The sequence below is a fragment of the Trachurus japonicus genome, chromosome 4 (genome assembly GCF_045865225.1).
Source record: "Trachurus japonicus isolate A0001 chromosome 4, Traja_1.0".
Classification (NCBI taxonomy): Eukaryota; Metazoa; Chordata; class Actinopteri; order Carangiformes; family Carangidae; genus Trachurus; species Trachurus japonicus.
The window spans coordinates 23015702-23043508 of NC_140910.1; the positions used below are offsets into that span (position 1 = coordinate 23015702).

At 42.1% G+C, this 27807-nt stretch overlaps 3 protein-coding genes across 6 annotated transcripts in view; 2 read left to right on the plus strand and 1 right to left on the minus strand.

Annotated features, from left to right (window-relative positions):
- ano8b (anoctamin 8b) overlaps positions 1–4789 on the minus strand; it is a 37043-nt gene extending 32254 nt beyond the window's left edge. For both annotated transcript variants that reach the window (XM_085774784.1, XM_085774782.1), the window contains exon 1: positions 4378–4789. In XM_085774784.1, the coding sequence (XP_085630910.1) occupies positions 4378–4552 (175 nt within the window). In that variant the 5' untranslated portion in view covers positions 4553–4789. The remainder of the gene's footprint in view (positions 1–4377) is intronic.
- A 2330-nt stretch (positions 4790–7119) lies between these two features.
- Positions 7120–26577, plus strand: gtpbp3 (GTP binding protein 3, mitochondrial). 3 transcript variants are annotated; one of them, XM_085774786.1, is made up of 11 exons: positions 7120–7474; positions 7732–8003; positions 8265–8351; positions 9431–9513; positions 16160–16279; positions 18679–18751; positions 19697–19840; positions 21432–21597; positions 23356–23486; positions 23839–24025; positions 24814–26577. In XM_085774786.1, the coding sequence occupies exons 1-11, from the start codon at positions 7416–7418 to the stop codon at positions 25043–25045; spliced, it is 1554 nt and encodes a 517-aa protein (XP_085630912.1). In that variant the 5' UTR covers positions 7120–7415; the 3' UTR covers positions 25046–26577. The 3 variants fall into 3 exon arrangements, with proteins under 3 accessions (XP_085630912.1, XP_085630913.1, XP_085630911.1); XM_085774787.1 differs by having other exon boundaries at positions 7129–7474; positions 7735–8003; XM_085774785.1 differs by having other exon boundaries at positions 7241–7474; positions 23851–24025; positions 24814–25241.
- LOC146988971 (uncharacterized) lies at positions 10631–13341 on the plus strand. The gene has a single exon (XM_085775287.1). It carries the CDS (start codon positions 10732–10734, stop codon positions 13339–13341), a length of 2610 nt encoding a protein of 869 aa, XP_085631413.1. The 5' UTR covers positions 10631–10731.
- Positions 26578–27807: the final 1230 nt, after the last annotated feature.

A 27807-nucleotide genomic window follows, 5' to 3' on the forward strand; every position in this document is an offset into this window, starting at 1 on the left:
TATAAAATCAAATCTGAAGTACTGAATCAATACAGCCTTAATCCTCACAGCAATATAAGATGCAGCATAAACAACATCAGATTGGGCGGTTTGCATGAGCAAATAAAACCACTCAGCTCGCAAACAGACCATGAAACGAACGCCAGTCACACAAATATCATCAAGGGCGAATCAATGAAAATGATTGCAGCAATAACTGCAGTGTCTACCAGCATCTAACCAGCTGACACTTCACTGTGTTACCATCTCAACTTTAAACCAAGTAGCTCGTAATAAATATTAAGTGTTCAAGCAGTAAAGAGCCGACCACTTCATTTCATAACCTGATGGTCCGCTTAATTCTAGCATGAAATGTCATCTCCGAGTCAAAGGCTGGTTCACCACAGTAATCTGTCAGCTGTGTGTTTGACCGATCAGGGGAGGTTAATAAAGCTCCAATATTACTAACAGCAAGGTCACCTCACGGTGAGGCGATTTCCTGCGATCACTAATGCAGCTAATGTGCAGCTGAGCACTCACTCCAGACGGAGGAGAGAAGGAGAAGGGGAGAACAGGAAATATATCCCTGTGGAGCCGGCAATGAATAAGTGTGATCCAAAGAGAGAGAGAGAGAGAGAGAGACATTAAGTTTGGAGTCATTAGGCACAACACACTGCTGTCATTATACCATACTGCATTACATTCATCAGCCCCTTCATTTATGAAGCTGTGGGAGGGCACAGAACCAATGGCTCAATCTGTCTGCTGCTGCTGCTGCAAAAAGGAGTTTGTCTTTGAGTCTCTGAGTTCAGCATTATGCTTTTTTCCTCTCATCAGTGTCCCTCCGCTGCTGTATTTAAAGCAACCTGTGTGACACTGAACCTGACTAAATCTGTCTGAGGCAAAGCTGAGGTATTCTACTTGCTTAAGAGGCAGTGCGAGCGAGAGCAGAGCAGAGTCCTGGCCGAGATTCGAAGGATGAGTGCAGATCTCTGCTTAATACATTTTTCTCATCCATATTGCAGAATGTGGAGTGCATTTATTAAAGCCGAGCATCAAGGATGGACTTAAATAAGTTTACATAGATAAAAATGGACCCCTCAGATCTCACCGCCGTCTCAGAACCAGAGTTGCACTTTCAGATCAGAACAGGGGTGCAAAAAGTGTTTCAAACTCCAGCTTCAGACTGATTTTAGATACAAAGCCCGTCGACTCTTTCATGTTTCCTGCAGTGAAGCCTAATTTGTATTCTGTAGCACATACCGAGCTAAAAAACTACAATTAGACAATGACATGAAATGTTGTGCAAAAGGCAATTATGGGTTAGTGTCATAGCTGTTGTTAAGCACACCCATATGATACTACATTACACTGCCTTCTGATGTATTGTGGAGAATCTCCTGAAGCCAGAAACCATTCAGTTGTCATTAAGCTCCATATTTCCTGCACATTCAAAACTCTTAACCCTGCAAAAATATAAAATAAAGGTAAAAATATATTTGAAGTATCAGAACAGATTCACAGGTATGCAAAGACACACATTTTCAGACTGCAGGCTATTATATATATATCTTTTTCAAACTAAGACTGAATCTTGCCGTATACATCCACAGATGTCCTAAATCCTAAACCTCTGCGCTGGCTGATTGAGCAACCACAAATTACATGACCTGATTTCTGTAACACAGAATCTTATCAACACCGTCCTCTGAGAGAACGCAAACTAATTGGTGAGAGTTTTACATTGCTTTCTCTAATGATGGGCGCTTAATTAATCTTTGAAACACTGGCTGGTGAGTGTTGGAGCTATAAAAGAAGATGGCTGAGAGGATCAAAGTCATTCCAGTCTACTGTGGAGGGGGATTAGGAAAATATGGTGGAGGCACGGAGACAATCGAGCATCCCGAGCCTCCAGTGAGGAAAATCCTCATAGGCTGCAACCAAAATCTCAACCACTTGGAGAAATCACCCTGGCGTGCTGTTGCTGTGCGAGCTGACTGACACAGACACGTGTGAGGGTGGTTATGTGATATCATGGTAATCCCACTGACGTCCACACACCCAATTCCTCTGTCATGACCCATGCAAGAAAAATACACAGTCGAGTGGGAGCGAAGAGGACAAGACAGTCAGTGCTCAACATTTCTCATACACAGCCCCGGCTTCCATACTCACGATGTTGAGTGATGTTAATTTATTTTCTTTATTGTCTGGGGATCCATGCAGCCCCTTACTGTCAGTTGTTATGGTTTACACATTCACTGTCAAAAACAAAACAACACAAAATGCAATGAAAGGAGGTGCTATTTGGGTCTCACAGCAATTTAACACAAAGTAGGTGGTCGTGATGCATGGGTGGGCACTGGCCACAGAGCGGAAACATATCAAATATATTAAAAACATAAAAACATAGTAGCTACATCTGTGTTTTCTTTATCTTTTCTATTCTATTTTATCACAGACAGATTTGGCTCTGTACAACTGCACATGTTTTCATTGCTACTAGATGTGACATATGTGTGCATTCATTAAATGATTAGAGGTGCAGTCAGGTTGCCAGATGTGGGTGTGAAAAGTCTCACACATGAGACTGAAGCTTGTAGTGACACTGTCCAAAAGCCTGGGAGTGTGTGTGTGTGTGTGTGTGTTTGTGTGTGTGTGACTGAAGTGGATTAGTGTGCAGTTAATGAATGTTGGCTATCATGTAGCTGCATAACCTACTATCAGCTTTTTAACTTTTGCACTTGAATAGAGCGAGTGTGAGGTCATTTTCTTAAAGCGTCACTTTATCAACACTGCACTTTAACATATGCAGTATATAAACATGCTTTTCAATACAGACCAAAGTTATCCGAGGTTACAGATGTAAAACACATGCAGCCATACTAAACCATTTCCAGAATCTCATTTCAAATCTGATAAAATATTAAGGAAGAATATCATGAATGTGATCAGTCATAATGTCAGATTTCAGCATGAATACTTGATCGGTCAGCAATAAGAAAAGTATTGATGGTCAGTATGCAAATCTGCATATGATTCACCTCCATTGATTAAGAGTCTGGTACCGTTGGACTGTTTGTGCCTGGTTTCTACTGCCAGCTCCTCTCTTTGCCCTAGCACCGTGTCTAATAAATTAACAGCAGAAAATTAAACTCATCATCTCATCTTTGCTGACCCACCAACCCTGTAACCCATTCAAGGACCCGGACTGGGTGCCAGCCTCACAACAAGGATGACATCAGGCTGCTCCGCCAGTCAGCAGCAGCCTGCTCAGGTTACCTCGACCAAGTGTGGAGAGGAGCGCTCAGCCGCTGACAGCCCACTGCATCACTCTGCAGCAGTACTCGCAGGGAGCACAGGAAAACAACCCTGGCTCGGCAGCTGAGGCTCTCTCTCCACCCGGGCTAATATTGTGCTCCGTTCCAAAAATACCCTCGTGCAAAAAATAGCCTCTTCCAACAACACACAACTATGATACGGCCAATTCATCTATTCATATCAGTGTCATGGAGTGTCAACAGAAAACATGTTTGTTCTTATTAATGCCACAATTTCAGAGCTCCCGAGGTAATCACACAGGAAAAACAAAAACGTAGGAAGGCATTAACCACACAACACACACACACACACACACACACACACACACACACACACACACACACACAGGAACAAAATATGGGCCTATCATTATGAGGAGGGCAGCCTTTATGACCTAACCCTCATCAAACTGAGGAAACATGCACCTGCCCTGCATGGCAACTGCTACTGAGGCAATAAAGTGGAAGTAGACAGCAGCTTGTAGTGGTCCACTCTGGCCTCAGTAGTTTAGAAATCCCTGGATGACATCATGAAGTTATTGAAAATTTGGTTACCAGGAGAAAAAAAGGCTGGCAGATCTCACACTTAACACAGCACAGAGCTGGACGGAAGCCCTTTAATAAAACAAAACTAACAGCCAATCATAGCCTACGAGCAGCCCATAGGATGCTGTGGGAAACTAAAGCAGCAATGACTACAACAACTACCCAGAGGAACAGTTCTGTGGTTCATGTAGGCAGGTATAGGCTAACACAGGCTACAATGACCGGGAATAAGGTCAAAACTGGACACTGGTTTGTGCCAAAATGTGGCCATTTCCCTCTAGAGATGTTCATCACATCAGTCATTAAGAAAAGCCGCCGCCATGCGAATATTCAACATAAATCAAAGCCACATTTCACAGGCCTAAGGTCTGATCAATTGGTTGATTTCGGGACGCCCTCGTGGAGACAAAAGAACAGTGTCTGACGGTGCGGTGCGCGTCTCGTTTCCCAGCATCACGTTCACCTGTCCTCTGTGTTTCCTCCTCCTAAACCCGCATCGTGCAGAAGGGGGAAAGAGGCAGTCTAGACTCACCCAGTACACCGGAGGAGGTCTGTGGTGCGGCAGCGCCCGGCTCCGGCCTCTCCGTGTCTCCCTGCTGCGCTCGGTGTCGGTGCCGGGAGCTCTCGGGGCCGTCGCCGGCCGCGGTCGCACCACCGGCGGCCGCCGCGGCTGCAGCGCCAGCCGCTGCCGTCCCCGCGTCGGGCATGCTCTCTATCAGCGAGGAGCGACGGAAGATGAAGGTATTGTCCGGGAAATCGTGCAGCGGTATCGCATCTCAGGAGCAGGGCAAAGCATTGGGGGTGGTGCGGGGGTCTGAGTGAAGGGTTAAGTGAGTGTGAAAGTGAAGTGAAGGTTGTCGGTGACGGTGCAGCGGCGGATCATCCTGTCGGTACTCTGGAGTAGGATGCGCGGCTAGATGGAGAGCGCTCCTCCGACGACTACAGAGGAGGGACAAAGAGAGGGAGGGCGGGGGAGGGGGGCTGGGTGACACCACACGCACACATACACACACACACACCTTACAACAACCCAGTGTGTTAGTCTAATAATTGTATCAAGATTGCGGCCTCAGCATAATTAGGATTTGTCTTTTGGGGAAATTTCTTAATGAGAGATACAAAAGCTTTGAATAAGTCAGATCAGACAGTAGCTATTATAGTCCCGTGTAGGCTACAGTCCTCAAAATCCCAGAGGAGTTTCATGAAAACTAGTAATAAAAAAATACTAAAAATGTTCCATGCATGCATGTCCCATAGCCTCCAGGAGAAATGTGCATGTATCGTCCTGCAGTGACCTCTACCATCAGCCAGCCTTCAATATGCCAGAAACAGAATCCGCTTGGAAGAACTCAGACAAACAAATGCATGGCTTATTACATTACCTAAGTGGCAATATGCCCAATGCACATGGTCCCTCTCTTCTTCTTCATTTATCACTACAGTTTGCACCTACCTTTAATTTAAATTATAGTCATCCTCTCGGTAGCTGTCGGACGGGGCAGGGTTCTGCAGTCCAGCAGGTGGACTGTTGCTCTCCTGTGAGTGTGACTGCACTATGCCCTGTCCTCCAAGATTAAATAGACTATGACTTATTTATTGATGCAAAAAATATCTTAGATTAAATTTTTAGTGACACTCAGGTCTAGGGACAAGTGACAGCCCAGTGGACACAAAACACACTATGTGTGCAGCGGCTGTATAATATTATTTTTCATTGTTTAAACTGTCACTTGCATATCAACATCTTAAAAACACAATTGCCTAAAGTGCAAACTGTCATGTCCACCGCTCCCAGTTGTCATAAGTCTTTAAAAATGCCAAACAATAGTCGACTGACTCCAAAGTAAGACACACCCTACACAAACTTACAACCTTTTAAACAAACACTGATGGTGCAACTTTGTCTGATCATCCTCGACTGGTGAATTATGCTCAACTTTCATAAAATAACAGGATGCAGTTTTACAACAAGTGGAAGAGTTTGAACTGATGGCTGTGTGTGTGTGTGTTCCTTACAAAGATAACGTCATCATCTCTAACTAGATCCATGGCCTAATTAACTGCCTTTTTGGTCAGACAAGACAAATGTGTTTGGATGGTGCTCAACAGCTGTGAGGTGGCAGCTGTCAACCTTTGTGAACACAGTGAGCGGTCTATAAATTATTGAGATCCCAGGTTAAAGATTGTTCCCCAGGCCTGAGGCCATGGCGCTTCCCCATGCACACAATCCATCTCCTTGGCCGGCTGGCCGTCCTGGATGCTGCGTTTCGCTGTGCAGTCACAGAGGCAGGCTGGCAGCCCTCCCCCTTCGTATGGCTCAGAGCTCAGAAGCACTTCATATGCGAGCAGAAATTGTGCTTACTCACCACCCTCTGGGCTGACAGCTGCAAGAAACTGTAGTGGGGCACACACACAACACTGCACATCTATAACCTGTCTGTGTTTATAGTCTATTAAGAACTGCAAGATGGAAACAAACAACAGCAGCAACAATAAGTGGTCATTTAACATATTAAAAATTAATATCCTGGAAGTTTAAGAGACTCTTATATATCAAAATACAGCCCTGGCCTGTACAGTCCTGTCGAAACAGTTTGAGAGAGGTGTTGATTTGTATAATTATGTTGGATTGATGCTGTTGAACTGTATTCTGTTGAGAGATTGGCTACTTCTAATATTTTTGTCTACCCTTAATAATATAAATTGGATGATATTAGAAACAGCCTTGAATGTACTGAATGTATACTGAATGGATTTCAAGTAACCAAAACAAATCCAACCATAAAAATAATTCCTACTTTATGTATTTTTCACTGATCTGCATGTTGACAGAAAATGTTAATGAGATGCATATCAGATTTTTTTAAAATAAATAAATAATGTTGAAACTGTAATAATTGAATAATAATTGTAGCTAATAATAATCATGATAATAATAATAATACATTCGTATCTGAAACTAATATTATTTTAATGTTTATTTAATGAAATAAACCTAAAGCTGGTTAGATAGATAGATAGATAGATAGATAGATAGATAGATAGATAGATAGATAGATAGATAGATAGATAGATAGATAGATAGATAGATAGATACGGTAGATAGATAGATAGATAGATAGAGAGATAGAGGTAGGGAACCCGATATTCAGTGAAGAACAGTTGCCACACGGACTTAATACAACTGCGCACAGTGGGCGGGTCTTAGTTTAGATTGACAGGTCGAAAACAAACAGGATTCCAGAAGCTGCTGCTGTCGTAGAAACCGTTAACCAATCACAAACAGCAGAGGGAGCAACAGACTCATGGTGGTGAATGTAAACGACAGTGGGGAGAAACAGGCATGAGTCTAACGAGGAAGCTCTTACAGAGAATTAAAAATATTCACGGATAATGAATTGCCTCCATTTAGCCAGCTGAGCTTACGCTCACGTGTTATCCCGGCATAGACTCATGTCTGTGGGGAAAAGGTTGACGTTATGACATCGTCAAGGACAGAGCATGTCCTGCAGTGTTTTAGTCTGTAAAAGCAGCTACAAGAGAAACGTTTGGTGTTAATGTGCTTTAATAATGTTTCCATTAATCTATGGAGGGATGTGGAGAGCTGCTGTCCACACACTTAAGATGAGGTTTGTTTCTGCTTCGGTTTCTGTTTATTTAAGCTTTTCCTCGTATTAAGATATACACCAGTAACAAAAACATTTAGTGCAGATACTGTAAGTCCAACTTTGTCTGTTTTGTTTCTTAGGACATCTTATTATGATCATTTATGTTTTTTTGCTTGTCTTCTAAGCTTTTACTGCCCTTGTTAGTCTTATTTTGCCATAATAATATACAGATTTGTCCTTATATCGTATGCTGTTCCTTGCTGTTTCCTTATCTCCAGCAGAGGAGTGCCCCTGTGCAGACCCCTGTCCACCTGTGATGGCGTCCCAGCTGGACTGGCTGATGCTGACACCATCTTCGCCTTGTCGTCAGGCCATGGCAGGTGTGGTGTGGCTGTAGTTCGAGTCAGTGGTCCAACATCAGCTACAGCACTGAAGCACATGGCCGGGCTCACACGCAGCCTGCCTCCTCCACGCACCGCCCTGTTACGCAGCATCACAGACCCCCAGTCCAAAGAAGTGTTGGATCGTGGACTTGTCCTCTGGTTCCCAGGTCTTGGTCCTACACGCTTGATTAGTAGTAAATTGTGTAAAAGTTCTGTTCACCAGTGAGGGGATGAACTGACCTAGAAACTTTGTGATATATGGTGTGATACTTTAGGAGTAAAATACAAACCATTTTGCAACCTGCAAGCTAATACAAGCAGTTTAAAGTATTAAAGTATTCCTCAACATGTTGCTCCTTGTATGTATTTAAATGACTAAACAATATTCAGATGTTGTTGTTTTCTCTTTTGTGTTTTCATCCCATCAGCTCCTCACAGTTTCACAGGGGAGGACAGTGTGGAGTTCCACATCCATGGTGGCCCTGCTGTCGTTACTGCCGTCCTGCAGGCTCTAGGTAACATCAAGATGCCAAACAGAGATTGTTGTTTGGTTTTTTATTTATTTATTTGTACATATATATTATAAACAGTAAACAGTTCATATAAAGTAGAAATACATTGATTTCTACTTTATAGAAATAAAGTGTGCGGGTGAGGTCAGAAACCCAAAGGGGCTTATGGAGTGACCCCACCACTAATAGTACTAATGTACAGAAAAACAGTTTCTAATAAATAGCAATAATATAGTGCAGTATAACTTGATATAATGTCAGTAACAACACACAGTCTCGTTTGATGCATTATTACTTTGCAGGGTTTCTGTTTATGGATTCACAGTCTTGACTTCAGAAGCTCTAAGCCTGCATGAAAAATCTAAGCACACAGTAGCTAGAAGAGTTGGGTAACTGTCCGTCACTGTGACTTAAAAGAGAAAACTGACACATGCATTCCTATTTCTAAGATGTAATGTGACAAGCATGACAATCTTCCTGTGATTGACTCTTAATATTTTTTACTGCAGTTCTCCATCTGACCTACTAGAGGGCAGTGTTGTATAAACCAGAAATGGAAATGAAATCACATCACCATTAAGGTTATCTAAAAAAGTTCCAGAAAATCAATAAAACATATTTACAAAAAACAACAACAAAATAAAATAAGGTTATCTCTAATCAGGAATACTGGTAGTTAAATAATAGAGTATATGAGTTTAGTCAAAGACATTTTCTGAGTAATTCTTGTGTATTAAAACTAATAGGATAGTTCTGTTGGTGTGATGATCAACTGCCAACAGGGTGTGAAATAGGATATTTTGCTCCACTTAACAGATCATGACCTCTGCTTGCCAAATGGTTTTGTGCTCATTGTCTCCCTCTGAAGAGACTTGGAAAAATGGTTGAGTAAACAGTGAAACTGTAACCTCTGTAACCTGCACAGTTGTGCGTGTTTTCATTTCTATTGAACCCTGAGTGACACTTTGACCCCACGTTTGTCCCTCCTGTTTGTGTGTGTGTTCTTTGTTTGTATGATGCATGCTCTCCTCGTACCTCAAACATTTTTCCATGTTTGTATGCTGCTCGTGTGTGTTTCTCAGGAAGTGTGCCTGGCATGAGGCCTGCTGAAGCTGGAGAGTTCACGCGAAGGGCCTTTCAAGCAGGGAAGCTGGGTTTAACAGAGGTAGGTCAAGCAGAACATGTAAAAACACATAGACAGATCTGTGCAGATTTGTGGTCTCTGTGCTTCTCAGAGGAAATTCACAGGGTAAATGTCGAATAAACGGGGGCCGGCGTGCTCAGGGATTTCAAGTTCACATATCAGTGGTGGAAAATGTCACATTTTGAATTCGAAATATACTTTTACTTCAAAATATACTTGGATACTAAATAATTACCCAAGATAATAAAAATGCAACAAAAAAATTGCCTGTAGCACAGTTGAGAGAGAGAGAAAATGCGGAGGCAGAGAGAGTGGGAATGACATGCAGCAAAGGGCTGCCTGCCCGATGCAGGATTTGAGCCGGGGCCGACTGCAATGAGGCATTTGTAGTCTCATTTGGGGCGCCCGCTCAACTCACTGCACCATACGGCACCCCAAAAATTAAAAAAAAGTGTACAAAACTTAACTAAAAGTCCCTTGCAAAATTTTTTGAGTGTGCCAAATATTTTGGAAACCCGTGCGAGTTAAAAGCAGGGGTCCCATCTGCTTGTCTCAGAGAATCTTTGTATTGGAGTCAATGGGCAGAAGGAAGGGATCTGGCCACACTCAGAGGCTCATATTTTAAATTCTATAAGTCTCGCTGCTTTTTTGAGCATACCGGTGTAATTGTGTAATAGTGTAATTTGTGGCTGGTAGCAGCGTGTAAAGAAGAAAAATTCAAACAATTTCAGAAAACTTCTCCTACTCTTGCTGATGATTTCACCCACTATAGCCTGAGCATTCTATGTATACACACCCATTATAACCTCAAAATATCTCCAAAAATGATCATGGTCATTGAACAGTGATTGATAAAAAACTATTATACCTATCAACAGCTATTTGAGTGTTAGCCCTATGGCACTAAAAATAGATCAATAAATGGACCAATGAATAGATCGATAAATAGATAAGTAAGTAAATTAATTAATAATTTTGATAGAAAGAAAATGGAACACTCAGCTTCAAAGTCAAAATGTCTGTTGTGACATCATCAGTGACATCAGACAAAGATGACAAAATGGAACACTCAGCTTCAAAGTCAAAGTGTCTGTTGTGACATCATCAGGCAATACAAAACAATACAAAACAGGATAGCTCATCACACACACATTGCTGATACACACACAGACAGTCTGCTCCGAGCGCACAGTGTGATTCTTAGACGTTACATTTTCGAACTTTCTTAAAACCAACACAATGGCGGTTACTAGTTCAGAACTGAAACAAGAGCTAACAGCCCAACAACTGAGGGACAAGATTCATGTCCAAATGATGGCGTCAAGGGAACGCCAAAATGAAATCTTCACCCTTAATGTCCTGTTGGGTAACGAGAAAGCCAACTGCGAAAAAGAACATCATTTGGCGGTTCAACTCTCCAGAGAGTTGGAGCAGACCAAAGAGCAGTTGGCTAGACAGAAATCCCTGAAACAAATGTGTATCAACAGGGAGAAGGAGACCAGGAAGGAACTGGAGTGGCTCCAGAGGTTCATTGACACAGAAATCCTTCGCACTGCAAAAATCACCACTCAGGTGCGAAAAGACATGTTGCAGAAGAGAAAGGAACTCCTGCAGAAGGACAATGAGAAGCTCCAAGTGGCAAATCTCATCAGCCAAGAGAAATTAACAGCTGAGCTGCAGGCGGAGAAAGCAAAGAACACAACTCTCCAGGAACAAATGGAGAATCTGAGAGCCTTATACCAAGACAACGAATCTGAAGTCCTCAACTCCAGGAAGCAGATCGAAAAACTGCAGTGTGAGTTGGATAAAGAAATGAAGACTCATGCTGCAGCGCTGCTCCAGGGGAGAAACCTGAGGGCTGAGATGGATGCCCTCCAACAAAAGTTGACAGAAGAGATCAGCTTGGCTCAACGAAAAACATCAGAGCAGGAGCTGATTTTGAAGAAAGAGTTGGAGGAGCTGAAATCTCAACTCAACACTCGTCTCTCACTCAACTCTGAGCTCACCACAGAGTTTGAGGAAGAGAGACAGAAGAACATGACTCTCCAAGAAGAACTGGAGAAAGTGACAGCTTCATATCAAGAAGCCCAAAGGTATGAAGCTGAAGTCCACACCTCCAGACAACAGGCTGAGTACCTCCAGAATGAGCTGGAGAAACAAATGAAGGCTCATGCTGCCAGGGTGACAGAAGACAAAAGAAAACTGAGGTCTGCGATCAACGTCCTCCAACAGAAGATGACCCAAGAGAGCAGCCTTGCTAAACGAAAAACATTAGAGCAGGAGCTGGTTCTGAAGGAGTCAGAGGAGCTGAAATCTCAGCTCAACACTCGTCTCTCACTCAACTCTGAGCTCACCACAGAGTTCAAGGCAGAGAGACAGAGCAACATGACTCTCCAAGAAGAACTGGAGAAACTGAGAGTGTCATACCAAGACGCCCAAAGATATGAAGCTGAAGTCCACACCTCCAGACAACAGGCTGAGAACCTGCAGAATGAGCTGGAGAAACAAATGAAGGCTCATTCTGCCAGGGTGACAGAAGATCAGCTTGTGGAGAAAAAACTGAGGGCTGAAATTGTCACCCTCAAAGACAGAATGGCCAAAGAGATCAGCTTGGCTCAACATAAAACATCTGAGCAAGAGCTGGTTCTGAAGAGAGAGCTGCAGCAGGCGAAAACCCAGCTCAACACTCAGCTCTCACTCAACTCTGAACTGACAATGGAGCTCAGAGAGGAGAAAGAGAAGAGCAAAGCCAGCACCCAGAAGAATGACGCTGAAGTCCTCAGGGCCAGACAGCAGGCTGAGAACTTGCAGCATGAACTGGAGAAAGAAAGGAAGGCTCATGCTGCCAGGGTGACAGAAGACAAAAGAAAACTGAGGTCTGCGATCAACGTCCTCCAACAGAAGATGACCCAAGAGAGCAGCCTTGCTAAACGAAAAACATTAGAGCAGGAGCTGGTTCTGAAGAAGGAGTCAGAGGAGCTGAAATCTCAGCTCAACACTCGTCTCTCACTCAACTCTGAGCTCACCACAGAGTTCAAGGCAGAGAGACAGAGCAACGTGACTCTCCAAGGAGAACTGGAGAAACTGAGAGTTTCATACCAAGAAGCCCAGAGGTATGAAGCTGTAGTCCACACCACCAGAAAGCAGACTGAGCACCTGCAGCATGAGTTGGAGAAAGAAGAAGCTGTAGTCCACACCACCACAAAGCAGACTGAGCACCTGCAGCATGAGTTGGAGAAAGAAGAAGTTGTAGTCCACACCACCAGAAAGCAGACTGAGCACCTGCAGCATGAGTTGGAGAAAGAAGAAGCTGTAGTCCACACCACCACAAAGCAGACTGAGCACCTGCAGCATGAGTTGGAGAAAGAAGAAGCTGTAGTCCACACCACCAGAAAGCAGACTGAGCACCTGCAGCATGAGTTGGAGAAAGAAGAAGTTGTAGTCCACACCACCAGAAAGCAGACTGAGCACCTGCAGCATGAGTTGGAGAAAGAAAGGAAGGCTCATGCTGCCAGGTTGACAGAAGACCTGCTCCTGGAGAAAAACCTGAGGGCTGAGATCAACACCCTCCAACAGAAGATGACCCCAGAGATCAGCTTACTTCAGCAAAAAACATTGGACGAGGACCTGAAAGATCTGGAGGAGCTGAGATCTCAGCTCTCTAGTCAGCTCTTACGAAACTATGAGCTGACCGTAGAGCTCGAGGAAGAGAGGAGGGAAAACCAGCCTCCTCAAGAAGACATCGCCCCCACACCGAAGAGGAAGTCTATGTGGACCAGGTTCCGCCATTCTCTGGGGCTGAGGAAGCCAACGAGGTGGAAGAGGAGCAGTGCGGCCTCATCCAACTGACTTTCTCTCCAATCTTTTTTTCTTTTGTTTTCTCTTCTTTTCTTAAAGGGATAGTTCACCCAAAATTCAAATTTCAAAAACTCATTTTCTACTCACCCTCATGTTGACTAAGGGCGCACTCACACTAGGGCCAGTTGTTCCGTACCGTGCTGAAGCCCGAATGCCCCCCTCCTCTGTCCCCCGCTGGCCCGCACTCACACTACCTCGAACCCAAGCGTGCTCAAGCACGGTTGCCTCCGACACGTACGTCATCACGTTGATATACGTCATACGCATTGCGCTACGTCATCATAAAGTGACTGTTGTTTATCTGCGGTTAAGCAGCGAGATGGAGAGCGAACCCGACAACACGGCTGCAATGGCATTGCTTTTCTTTTTGAACCATCTTCAAAATAGTCAGCCCTCACCAGCGTCTGGATTCATTGACTTTGCAAGGCGGCGATTCGCAGTTAATCGTGCTGCACGAATTAAAAGGTTTTTGCGGAGGCAACAGGAAAAAGGGGAGGCTTTCAAAGCTCTTCTTGCGAATTACACTTCACATCCTCCAGCCAAAAGGTAAGAACTGACCAGTCCTCCTCCTCTGACCAACGCGATCCCTTAGCCGCTGCCATTGTTTTTGATGTTGTTGTGCTGGATGTGATATTATGTGATGTGAAAGTCCCTTTATAAATACGTAATGGTTACGTTCCACACGTCGCGTAGTAACCCTGCTTGTGAACATTCCTGGCCAAGCGTACCGTGCCCAAGCACACCTCTCCCAGCCGTGCTGAGCCAGGGAAGTGTTCCATGCTCAGGCACGGAACACTTGCACTCACACCAGCAATAGAATCCGGACTTTAGGGGGCAAACGTGCTTGGGCACGGTACGATTGCCTAGTGTGAGTGCGCCCTAAGGGTTGGGAGAAGTTTCATTGTCCTCCGTGCCTTCTTGGAGTTACAGGGTGGGTCCGCGCAGCACTGCATGTCCATATGACGGTAGCGAACGGGGCTCACTTTTCTTCGTCCAAAAAGACACACCAAAAAACATCCAAATACCTCCATACTGCTCGTCTGTAATGTCCCTCTTGTATTGAAGCCCCGACATGAGAAATTGTTGGATCCGTCATCCGTCAATCAAACGTCTGAGTCACACACACACACACACACACACTGAGCTCGATCTCGCCCCAAACATTGAATATCCCACCCACTCAATAACGACCAATCAAATTTATTTTCCTTACTCGGGTAAACTCGTGAAAACTCACGGAAGGAGGCACGACGAACAGGACAAATGGCCATTTCTGAACACCTTTAACTTTTCTTTTCCTCTTCTCTTCTCTTCTCTTCTCTTCTCTTCTCTTCTCTTCTCATCTCTTCTCGTCTTTTCCTCATCTCATCTCATCTCTTCTCTTCTTTTCCTAATCTCATCTCATCTCTTCTCTTCTCTTCTTTTCCTCATCTCATCTCTTCTCTAATCTTCTCTTCTCTTGTATTTCTATTCTCTTTCTCTTTTTAACTACTAAAAATCTCATCTCATCTCTTCTCTTCCTCATTTCACCTCACCTCATCTCATCTCTTCTCTTCTCTTGTATTTCTATTCTCTTTCTCTTTTTAACTACTAAAAATCTCATCTCTTCTTTTCCTCATCTCATCTCTTCTCTTCCTCATTTCACCTCATCTCATCTCTTCTCTTCTCTTGTATTTCTATTCTCTTTCTCTTTTTAACTACTAAAAATCTCACCTCACCTCACCTCACCTCACCTCTGCTCTTCTCTTCTCTTCTCTTCTCTTCTCTTCTCTTCTCTTCTCTTCTCTTCTCTTCTCTTCTCTTCTCTTCTCTTCTCTTCTCTTCTCTTCTCTTCTCTTCTCTTCTCTTCTCTAATCGTCTCTTCTCTTGTATTTCTATTCTCTTTCTCTTTTTAACTACTAAAAAAAAATAAAAACCAAAAAAATAAAAATCTTTAAGATGTTCTTCCTACATAGAATGTTGTATTGAGTAGCTTGTAAGTGTATTAGTCAAGTCTTTAAAAAACAGCTGTCAGATGTAGGACAAGAAGTCATTATATCGGCTTCTCCAGTTTAAATGTGTTTGATTTCCTGTGATATCCTGCCATCATTTTAATCTTAAAAACAAACAAAATTTTTACTGAGTAGGAAATAAATCATCAATTTTTTTTATTCAGCAATGTCATGTTTCACTACTATAAAGAAAAGTGATGGGAACTTTAGAGAGAGTGGTCTGAATAAAGCACAATTTCATTAATGGTTACTGTGAAAACAATAAACTCAAGGAAAATTAGTTACAGTGGTGCAGTGGTTAGTTCCTGCCTCCCAACAACAAGGCCTTTCTAACCAAATACAACCCTAATCTAACCTAATTTCTCCCAACCAAACCTTAAGGTTTCTTGGTCTAACCCCAACCTCAGAATGACACAGCCAGCCTCCAATGTGAATCCAAAACACCAACGTGCTCCCTTACATAGTCAAACTGCGTACAGAGCTCACCGTTCGCCCACATACAAAGAATTAATTCAGGATCGAAAAATGAACACTAGAAAATTCCCTTGCAGAAATTTTGAGAGTGCCACGGGGGTCGCTGCCAGGGGTGCCACCTCTGTCACCATAGGAATCAGTTTGATTGATACCTCTGCAGCTATTTCATACCTGTAGAGGTCAGTGTCTCGGTGCGTTTGCCCCGTGGCACAAATAAAATCATGTTTTCATAGGAATAAACAGAACTCATACACATGATCAGGATAAAGGTTTGAGTTTTACAGTTGTCAGAATTAAAATGTTGTTGCAAACTGGTATATAAACCATTATAATGTTGCTTGAAGGTGGAAGGACTTGGAGATCTGATCCACGCTGAGACAGAAGCCCAGAGGAGACAAGCTCTCAGGCAGATGTCAGGAGAACTGGGACGCCTCTACCAGGACTGGACCAGCAAACTGAAACGGGTTGGTTGACCAGTTGTACAGAGACAGGTGGTGCGGACAGAGGTATCTGTTCATGATTGGCAGTAAACAAACAGATGTTTTCATCTGGGCTGGACTGGATTTAGAAGGAAAAAAGTTTGAGAGTGTCCTTTTTCCAGATCTCCAGCTTTTTTCTTACATTTTGTGGTGTTTGTGTTGTTTGATGCCAAGAGATGTAAGAATTTTTCTGATTTGCATACAGATTTACACACAACAATAATATATTATTGATGTTTGGTGTTTTCTTTCATTAGTAATTCAAACAATTGAATGGTTCAGTTAAATGTTTGATGACCGTTCATCTGTCTTATCAACACTCTGCTTGCTTTTTGGTCTAGACCTTTAATCACATGGACTTCTAACCCTGCCAGATCTAGTCTTTGAACAGAGGAGGTATTTAGATGTTGCTTTTGAAAAACAACATTCTGTACAATTTTGCATTTGCTTGACGGCAGAAACAGGCTGAAATCCTGGAATCCTCCCAGGAGAGATTTTGTCCATGTTCACATTTGACACTTCTCTGAAAACAGTGTTAGGAAAGAGCCTGTCTGTTCTGTGCTGTAGGTCAGGCATCAGTCATTTCACACCCAAACAATGCGCTCTGTTTTTTGGAACCTCACTCTTAATGGATTAACTTATGGGAATCTGAGGCTTCCTGTTTTGATGTGACTATTGCACGTGTAGCAGGCTACGTGCACTTTCTGTTCAATACTGAGAATCATAGTGCCAATATGCATGTATGCAGATACTTATCTTATATCCTGAAGATCATGGTAATGTAATTTGTAAACCCCCTTTTTTTTTTTACATCCCTTCCAGGGAGCATTGGAATATAGCTTGTGTCCCAGGAGATGCAACCATTGTGTCTGTTCCCTGGTATTTTTTATTGAAATACTTAATGACTAATGGCTAATTTGTTATGAAAGTTCATAGGTCATTACTGGTGTTATGTGACGACTGAGTTGGCTGAAGGGATCAAGTCTGTGACCTCGACTGTTTCCCTTTCACATTAGTTCAGAGCAGAAGGTCACTGACTGAATGTGAACGCTTCCACCTTCCTCTGCTGCGAACTGTTTTGGAGAATGTAGAGCAGTGCAGATCTTGCAACACTTTGGCACCAGATCAGACTAATATGTCCAGGTGTTCTCCCTCGAGAAGCTCTGTACGTGTCAGCAGCTTTTTTTTTACAGGCAGTTCTTAGAACTAATATGAATGTGCCATTATTTTTGCATTCAGATTTCAGGGAATCCAGTTAATCAGAAGTATACCATTTGTATGATGCTATGGGTAAAACCCGCAGCCGACACCCAAACAATGCCACTTTTTTAACCGGTTGCTTCCCACTTTTGTGAAAGGATTAAAGTATGGGAATCCGACGCTTCCTGTTTTTGTGCGGCTATACTACTATTGTGTTTATATTCTGCACTGTCAATCAAGATACTGATCGGTGCTGTGGTTCATAGACTTATGTTGTGTACTCTAGAGTTAAATGAATACCCAGTATAACTAGAAAATAATTATCTAAAAATCTGGTGTTGATATAAAAGAGCACCAGGAGTTTTTGAATTTACATGATATGAGATAAGCTGTGGAAAAAGATAAAGCCTTTTGAATTTTTTCACCTAATGTAATCTAACATTTATCAAATATATTGATGGGTAAACACTGTTAAAATTCACACAATCTGAAAGCCTTAAATATAAATGAGTTGTTCTATTGGTGGAGAAGAATGACAGAAAACATGAAATGAAGCCAGTGTGTGAAATATTTGACAGCCTAAGGAGACCCCCATGTCATGTTTAGTTGAAAACTTCCAAAACAGACCAGACGTATGTCAAATACTTAATCAGTAGCTCTAAAACAATTGATGTTTGATTGATTGATTGATTGATTGATTGATTGATTGATTGATTGATTGATTGATTGATTGATTGATTGATTGATTGATTGATTGATTGATCAGTCAACAATTTTGAGAATAGAATAGGTAACAGGTATCTATCATTGATATACGAAGTATGTGCTTGTTTAAGATTTTGAAATATTTGAAAAGAGTTGCTGCTTCTCTCTAATTTATATCACTGTAAAGTGAAAACATTTGCATTTTGGAAAACAACATTAACATATAGCAACTTGACCATTTCACCTTGGGATCCAAGAAATTGTAATTGTCTGTACAGCAACACTACACAACGAAACATCCCTGCAGTTTGTGCGATGAGAGCTTTTACTAACATGCTTTTTTAGCTTGTTTTGTTGATAAGATATTATTTGGATTTTTTCTGTTTGTGCACCAACTGTATCATTCCACTTTGTTAAGTGCTCAGGACTTTGATTTCAGCTTCCTCTCATTTCTCCTCTCTGCTTTGCACATCTTGCAGTGTCTGGCTCATGTCGAGGCCTTCATTGACTTCAGTGAGGATGAGCTCATTGAGGATGGGGTCTTAAACCAAGGTATGTATGTATGTGTGCACTTTGTCCTCTTTGCTGGAGAAAAATAACAGGATCGTCCTCCCTGGGGTCTAAGGGGGAGGTGTTGGGGTCCGAGGGCTCTGTTTCTCTCTAAAGAGAGAGCCGTCCGGCTGCTTTCCTGTTTGGATCTTCAGCTGCCATCATGTGCGTTTGCTGCACAGTGGGGAGAATCCATAGGCATCAAACTGCTCAAAAGGCAATTTCCTGTAGGAAGTGTGGATAGAAGGCCGGGGGGACAGTAGAGGCATTCGTCTTACCTTCAAAGGCAACCTGCCATGTCACTCACAGGAATAGTGCTGTCAGCAGCACTGTCCGCAGCCCCACTGATGTCTGTATGTCCAGGTTTCCCATGCTCAGTGTATGTGAGGTTGAGTGTGTAGGAGTGTGTACGAGGAGACGTCCTCCTCCCCTGAGTCTGTCGCCTGCTGTCTGGCACTGGCAGAGCTCTTCAGAGAGCCTCAGATGTTGTGAAGTTTTGACACAATAAAGCCTGGGAACTAGTTTGTTTTGGTGGCATGGAATGTTGGCTCACGCCTTCGCGCAGCAAATAATAATAGACTGAAACCCAAAAATAGAAAATCTGGCACAAAAACTCTCCATTGCCACCTGCAAAGACACAGCAAATGCCACATTTTAGGCCATAATTGAAGTTTTCTTAAGGTTTATCTGAAGCCACAGTCATTAACTCACTTGAAATGATTTATTGTTGATGTATTGAGTTGTCAAAAACATTTTTCCGCTTAAGTCGTCTGCGGAAGGAGACGAGACCGTGACCCATTTTTCGTACAGACGAATGGTGTCAGACGGGGGACTGGGCCTTTTTTTCTTCAAAGGGCAGAAATTCCTTTAACAAGGCCATGAAAGTGAAGTTGAGCATGAAACCTTCGTCATGTCCTTTTCCCTCCTCTGTCTTTGTCTCCCCCGCAGTTGACAGATCGGTGCGCAATTTACAGGCAGAGATGGAGCGACACCTAAAAGATGAGAGGAAGGGAGAGCGGCTTCGCAGCGGAGTCCAGGTGGTCATCGCAGGAAGCACCAACGCAGGGAAAAGTAGCCTCCTTAACACACTTTGTAAGAATACCTAAAATACCAGCACACACATGCACACACACACACACACACACACACACATGCTTTGAAGGGATTAATATTGAAAATATGACTTACTATCTTGTTAATACAGACCTTAGTGTTGAATCATACCGCTGTCAGCCATGGTTTGGAAGAGGAAGAAGGCAACATCTGTCACACCATAAGCAGCGTGGACCCATAGCATTTTTTTTTTTTAATGTGTGTGATTCATTTAGATGCAAATACCGTGTGAAATTATGTGTAGTTGACAAGACGGCGGAGACAAATCTAGAAACAAGCAGCAGTGTGAAATAAGACGGTGTTTAAGTAGACGGAGGGGTTATAATAAAACAACCTCACGTCAGTGCCCATTAGTAGTTGTTCTGGAGCTTTCAGTCAAATCACATAATCTTCCCCGGCAGTTGTGGTTTGTCCAGTTGTCTTTGAATATTAAATGTTTAAATGTCCATCTTTTTCAACACTCTGGTGCTACGTGATGTTTGTTGAACTGCTTCTTCCAACATGTTGTATTATCTAAACGTTACTGTCGGAGGACAGTAAAAGACAGGGTGGACAAAGACATCTGTCTTGTTTGTTTTGCATGTTATAAGAATCTCTTCATTGTACAGGAAGACAGAACACTATCTGTGAACAGCTGGACCTGCTCTTGCACACATGATACAGTTTAACTTCCTGATACAGGTGTTTTAATACTTGATCCACATAAATAAATACAGTAGCACACACTCAGTATTTTTCATTCTCAAAATTTAGTCAGGACCACAACTCACTCTAGAGTTGTTTTGTCTCAGCCTAATGAATCCCACACTGTTTATTGTTAAAGTTACGTTTGTTTATGATATTGTATCCTGAAATCATTAAGAATCACGTTGTATATAAGCTACTCTAGAGCGGAGCTTGGCTGTGGCCCCTCACAGCTTCCTATCAGAATAATAGAGGTATCTATCAAATGTAAGATAAAATCCTGTTATGCTTTCCTGTTCTGATAAGTTCTCCTGACAGCACAGACAAGTAATAATGAGTCATTAGTGCTCCGTGACGTGGGATTCATTGGGATGGTCCGCCCATTAAAGTCCTGAATAATGAATGAAGTAAGGGCTGACTGAAAATATCCCCTATACAGATTTTTTAAAGAAAACACAACATGGTGAAGAAACAAGTTGGAAGGAAGTCTTCAAACCAGTGAAACTGCACGTGATTAGATAGATAGATAGCTGCACTGGGAACTATACTGCCGGAAATATCCACTAGAGCACAAAATGTGTTTTATTCCATGACTGAAATAGTCCCAAACAAATTCTGTTCCACGGATATATTCTAAAAATAAGAGCGTCCAGCTGTTTTAGGAAATGATTCATCCTTGTTCAAAATTAAGTTGTTGTATTTTTTTAAGATTAATACCTTTAGTAGAAATTAATGACTTTGGATCTGACAAATACAGGCCTGCAGGTGAAGTGATAAAGTTATAAGATATGCATTTATACACAGCTGATTATGGTCTTTTAATGGGATTTATTAATAACAGAGGAATATCCTCCAGAAATATCTTTTTAACCTGTTTTAAATCCAGGCCAGAGACCTGCTGCCATTGTGTCTCCCATTGCTGGGACCACCAGAGACGTAGTGGAGACAGCACTTGACATCGGTGGCTTCCCCGTCCTCTTAAGTGACACAGCCGGCCTCAGAGACAGCCTGGACCTGGTGGAGCGAGAGGGGGTCCGCCGAGCTCGAGAAAGGTAAGAGGAGCAAATAAAACATTTTTGTTTCTTTCAAGGTTCAAATAACTCAAACTAACAATCCCGAGAGATGAAGTCTAACATTGTGAATCTTTGATTAATGGATAAATGAGAGCAGCACAGAACAATGGTACAGTACATGCAGAGTACCGCTTTGCTGCATCAGCAACTGTTTACATGTATGTAACACGGAACAAATGACCCAGCTGACCAATGGAGCATGTCGCTGAAAACAAAGAAAGGAAGAAATAATTCATTTCTTCTGCCCTGTACATCATGCTGTATTTTTGTAATGTCTAGCTTAGCTCCATAGTTTATATTATTGCTGAGCCATAGTTATAAATACATGGGACAAACACACTCAGGAGGTTGTGTAATGAGGAGTTACCTTCCCTCGTCGTAGAGTTTCTACTATTGAGAGGTTCTTCATGTGTGATGCGGAGAGTGGACATATATGGTCATTCACTAACAGCTGCTTCCACTGTTTACACCAGGGAAGAATAGCACAACTTGTAGGATCTGTCATCTCCACTTCATATCATACACAAACAGGCCAACACACAAGCACAAGATGGGACAAGCCGGCTCATTCACACACTATTAAATCAACTTTGGACACATACATGTGCAGCGACATGTTTGAAAACATAGAGGAACCGAGGGAAACGGATGATCCTAACAATACCACCACCCCACGCTGATTATTCATTGATTCACTGATGAAAGTTGTGAAACCTCAACCCTTTTCAATGGCAAAAATGCAAATATCAAATATTTCCTGAAGTGCTTGTGTCACTGGCAAGTATAAAACATCCAACACAGCAATGAGGTGTTAAATTACTGCACTGAACCCAGTTACCTTGAAATCTATATAGTGCAGGAGAAAACAGAGATGTGGAGGGACTCGACCTTTTCAGCGGGTAATGGTGCTGTTGAATATTATAAACATTTACTCATAAAAGTATGGCTGTCTTATTATTCTTATATAACATTTTCAGTGCAGATATTCTGTAAGTGTTTTACTGTTTGTTTTAGTTAAGTGTGTAGGAAGGGTGGGCACTTTGCTTTCTATAGGGAACTTTTTGTGCAAGGAGCAGGTCAGAGGCTCGTGACCTGGGTCACTACAGGAAGGACATGGTAAGTACAAGCATCCGCTGCTGCCACTGCTGCCACTGCAGACGCTACCTCACAGCGAGACGGAGCTGCTGAGGTGCAGAGTATTTAACCTGAACAATATTGATGGAAAATAACAGAAGATATGAAATCCCATTATTCACACTTAAAATGAGATGTGTTGCACTTTTGCTGCTGCAGTGGCTTGAAAACATGTTTCACACTGTTTCTCAGGAACATCTCTCACTACAAGAGGAGTTCTATGATTTAATGAAGTTGAAACTTTACCCAAATCAATATAAAAATCTCTATTGGGTCTTTGACAACCACTGAATTCTTTTCCATGGTCCAAAAATAGGATTTGATCTACCTGCTGTATAATTGAAAATTAGATAATGCAGGTATGTATTTTACCCAGTTGAAAACAAAACAAAAATAAAGGGAAAAGATTAAACAATTTGTCACATAAACACAGTAATGATTAAATGTTATACCTTGTCTCAGATCATCAGTTTGATTCTCATGCTCCATTCAGTTCACTAGTCTCTTGGCTGACTTAAAAAGTACAATATTCTTGGCAAAATACAGTTGGTGTCATATAGTTTATGTCAAGATGTGCATCTGTCGCCTCTGTCTTGTTTCCAGGGTGGAGCAGGCAGATCTGACCCTGGTGGTTGTGGACTGTGCTCAACTCCCCACTGAGGCTCAGCAGGTTGCAGCCTTCCTTCAGGGATACCTGGAGAGTGTGCTGCCCACACAGGAACAGCCTGAGACGGGTATCGTACAATAAAAATGATAATAAAATGATAGTAATACTATTAATACTAATAATAATAATATTCATTTGTTTAGCATTTTTGTGTTTGATGAAGTTCTAGACATTTGTTGCTCTTGCTTCTTGAAGGCATTTCAAAATAAAACGTAGAACAATTACATGTTGTAGCTCAAAATCACGAGTTACATGCTTATTGCTCCATCTTGCATGATGGTGGTTATAGAGGTTGAGTTATGAGAATTAACTCAAAACTTTTTAAACCCCTGCAGAAAATACTTCAACAATTTGATTTCAAGGTTTTGCATGTTTATCGTTTACACTTATTTAAATGACCTTTTCTTTATTCTTGATAGTGTTATCTGCAGACAGGTGTCTCCTGGTGCTGAATAAGACTGACCTGCTGCCTGAAGGTCAGAGACAGAAGCTGGACAGGGAGTTGAGACAGGTCCTTGGACTTCCCCCCATCTCTCTGATCTCCTGTCACACTGATGATGGACTGCAGGACTTCCTTGCAATGCTGCACGGCAGCGTCAAAACTCTGTGAGTAGTGATACATCGTCATGTTTCTCTTGTGTTAGAGCAAAGACTAAAAGTTTTATACAAAAGACTGATTTCCTGGGATGGATCTGATGGAAATGAATGACGCTCTGGAATAATGTTAAATTACCATTGGTTGTGAAATGTTTATTTGTTTATTTGTTTATTTGTTTATTTATTTTCACATATCAAAGTTAAAAAAGATATAACATATAAAATCCAAAACAATGTGAAGGGGAATGCCAAAAAACCCTCCAGGGGCTTGTAGGGTGGCATTCTCCGACTACAGTTCTAAGCTAATGAGCATACATTTGTGAGGTACAAATGTCTTCAAAAGTATCTAGCGTTTGCAATTGGTGCTTGGTTAGTCATCACAACGAAATTTGTGGTATGAAATTGATGCAAATGTGCATTTTAACTTAAAGTGAATTAAATTCTATCTCCATATTTTTTAATATGAATGCAGCATCTGCCTCCCAGATGTGGGTTTAAACTGAATCAGTTGCAATGAGCATTTCTGTCTGATTATTAGTAGCAGCTTCAAAAGACGTTGCTACTAATAATAATCATACAGTCATAAATGTTGAAATCCTGCCCCGAGTGGCTTTAAATGAAACAAAACAATAATACACGATGCGTGCTTCTGTAAAAATATGATTTTTTTACGCCTTTGTTTTAAAGCGGTGGGAAAGTGGAGGTTCATCTTTTCCAAACCAAAAACCCCAAATAAAGCACAAAATAATGAGAATTTTATTGCTCTGGTTCATTTTGTTCTCCTACTTCCTCTCTAGGTGTGGCGACCCTCTGTCTGGTGCTCCCACCCTGACCCAGGCCCGCCACAGGGCCCACCTGCAGCAGTGTGTAGCAGCCCTGGCTCAGTACCAGCGGTACCGCGACGCTGACCTCGCTCTGGCAGCCGAAGGTGTCCGGTTGGCTCTCACCAGCCTGGGCCGGATCACTGGACGGGTTGGGGCAGAGGAGATCCTGGATATCATCTTCAAAGACTTCTGCATTGGAAAATAATCAGAGAGCTGGAGTGAAAACATGAAATACATGCGATGATGGCTCTGAGAGGAAAGCTGCATTCTTGTGCTGTCCCAGAGTATCAGTTAAGAAAATGGGACAAAAGGGGACGGCCTCGGCGTTGTGCCAGGCTTCGAGGCACAGCTGTGGTAAAAAGAAAATATTCGTGTTCTTGGCTGAAGAAGGTTCTTCACTCCCAAGACACAAACATGTTTGTTTTTTGTTCGTGCTTTTTAACTGACTGAAATAATTTTGAAGTGATGACAGGTGCCTCAGAGGCCTCATATGCTAGACACGTCTTGAGTTGTTACTTAAAAATAGAAATTGAAAATATGTGGGTATTGGGCTCTTGGGCTGCAACAACAACAATAGTCAAAGATCATTTAAAATGAAGCCAGCTGAAGAAAGCTGCAAGGTCGTGGACTGAAAGATTGGATGTTTACTTGTACTTCAGGACAATGAGGAATTTGTTTTTTGGAGCGGGTCTCATTTCAGCTGTTCCACTCCCTGTATGCGTGCATGCACAAATGCTGATAACTTCTGATAACTCAAAATCACTGTATAATTTTGATGAGAAATTACTCTAATTATGTAATTTGTTGTACAGCACACTTTATTTTATTATTTATAATTATATGTGTTTTTTCACGCATTATAAATCAATGTCCCGTTGGATATAATATGTGAAATCAGTGGGATAATATGTATTTTTGTAACAAACCAAACACAGTATATGGGCAACAGGAGCTGGTTCTTCTTTCTCCCATTGTGAATGCTCAGCTCCCACTCTAACTTATAACAAACATACAGTATAGAGAGAGTCAGAGCGACCCAGGCCCCCTCTCTGCTCTGTGGGAAAGGTGGCTTTTGGAGGCAGTGAGCACTGTGGCCTTTGTTCGCCTGTCAATCTGGCCTTGATCAAATATTTATGTTTCCTTGTTGAACTCCTCACCCTTCTTCCCCAGTTGGTTTCTTGCCTCCCAGTCTCTGACGACATTCGCCCCGTCGTACACCAGTATAGCTGCCCATCTCCCTGTCTTTTTGTCTCTCCCCGCTCCGTCTCTGCTACCTGACCTTTCCTCTTTCCGCACTGCTCTGTCAGCCTTTTTGTCCTCTTTCATGTGCTCCCTGATTAATTACAACACAGGGGGAGTTCGAGCTAAATGTGGTGCACGCTGTCGTACAAATTAGCGGCAGTAAATTTTGGGGCCTGGTTCATCTTTGAAGTAGAGCTTGTGTGCAACATCCTTTACACAGCAATGTTTACCACAACTGTGTGGACACAACTGATAAATCACAAAATCCACTGGACACTAACTACCAATAAAATCCTTACATTTTTTATATTGAGATACATTTCTTTATACTCAGAAATGTGTCATGTTTATTGTCTTGCAAGCGGCTTGGCTTTATGAATGAACAGCTTATGGGCCCAGACTAAAAGGTCTCAACAACTAACAAATGCATTGTTATTAAAGTTTTACATTCACAGTCCCTGAGAGACTTGAATTTACTTTGGTGATTCTTAAATAGCTGCAAAACTAACTTACATACCCATCACCCTCAGCTCGCTTTGCCTGTAAGCAAGTGTTTTATATGAATACAGATAACATGATAAATATTATTTCCACACATGAGCATGTTATCATAGGACAGCCATTAGGAGCCTTTAGTGTCAGTTTATGCTTGTGCTACTGTACATAAAACAGGAGTCAACAAGAGCTTTTCCTCATTGAAATCCTTAGAAATTGGCAAAAAAAAAAATCAGTCAAACCTGGAACAGTCGAATCGAATGATTAGTAAACAGCTAACAACTTGGTACTTCCATGAATAAAACAGATAAACTGAACCTGAAAATTGAAATTTCAAATTCTTATCTTAATTTTGTAACATGACTCAATGCATTTTCCGTTTCGTTCTGAGCTGACTAATGGTCGGGGACTTTTAGTTTCTGTCCTGTCAGTTTCCTGTGCTTTTGACTAATGTCTCTCCTGAGATGTGAAGTGGATGTATTCAGCTCGAGCACAGCCAGTTCCACCCTGTACCCATTTGACTTTGTGTCATGGTGTGGGTGTGTGAGTGTCCAGGTCTGAACTGTACATGAGACCAAAAACACTTGTTAAACAAAGGATTTCCTGGGGACAGGAGGCAGACTGACTCACCTCACCTGTAACATTCACATCCATCAGTGCAGTCGGCCTGGGAGTTTATACTAATGTGTTTTCTTATGCAACATGGAAGGCATCTCAAATATTTGGTCTGGCGAAAAGACAGTGTGATTTTTCTGCATCCGACTTCTGTTTGTCAGTTCAGTAGTAGCTGAATACAAAGGTCAGGTCGTCTCAGGAATTATACAATTTGGTAAAAGTAAGATTATTATGCAAGATTATGATGAAGAATATCTGAAATGTTACTTTTGCAAACAGCGAGTGAAGGGTCTCAGCACACCTGAAGATGCAGGTGCGTAGGAGGAGGGCATAACCCAAAGTACAGAGTTCAGAAGAAGCTCCCGCACACTGTCTCACTCTCAATTAATTTATTAAAGCAACGTTTCGGTCACAACTGGTCACAACTGTGACCGAAACGAGACAGTGTGCGGGAGCTTCTTCTGAACTCTGTACTTTTGCGAACAGCAAAATCAACTGTTCGCCATCTGTTTTTACCAGTGCAAAAAATAAAATTTCAAATGAAATAGTTACATTTGAGTCCAAGATAAAGCAGTACATGAATCACGTCATACACTATGAAAAAATGAAGAAGTT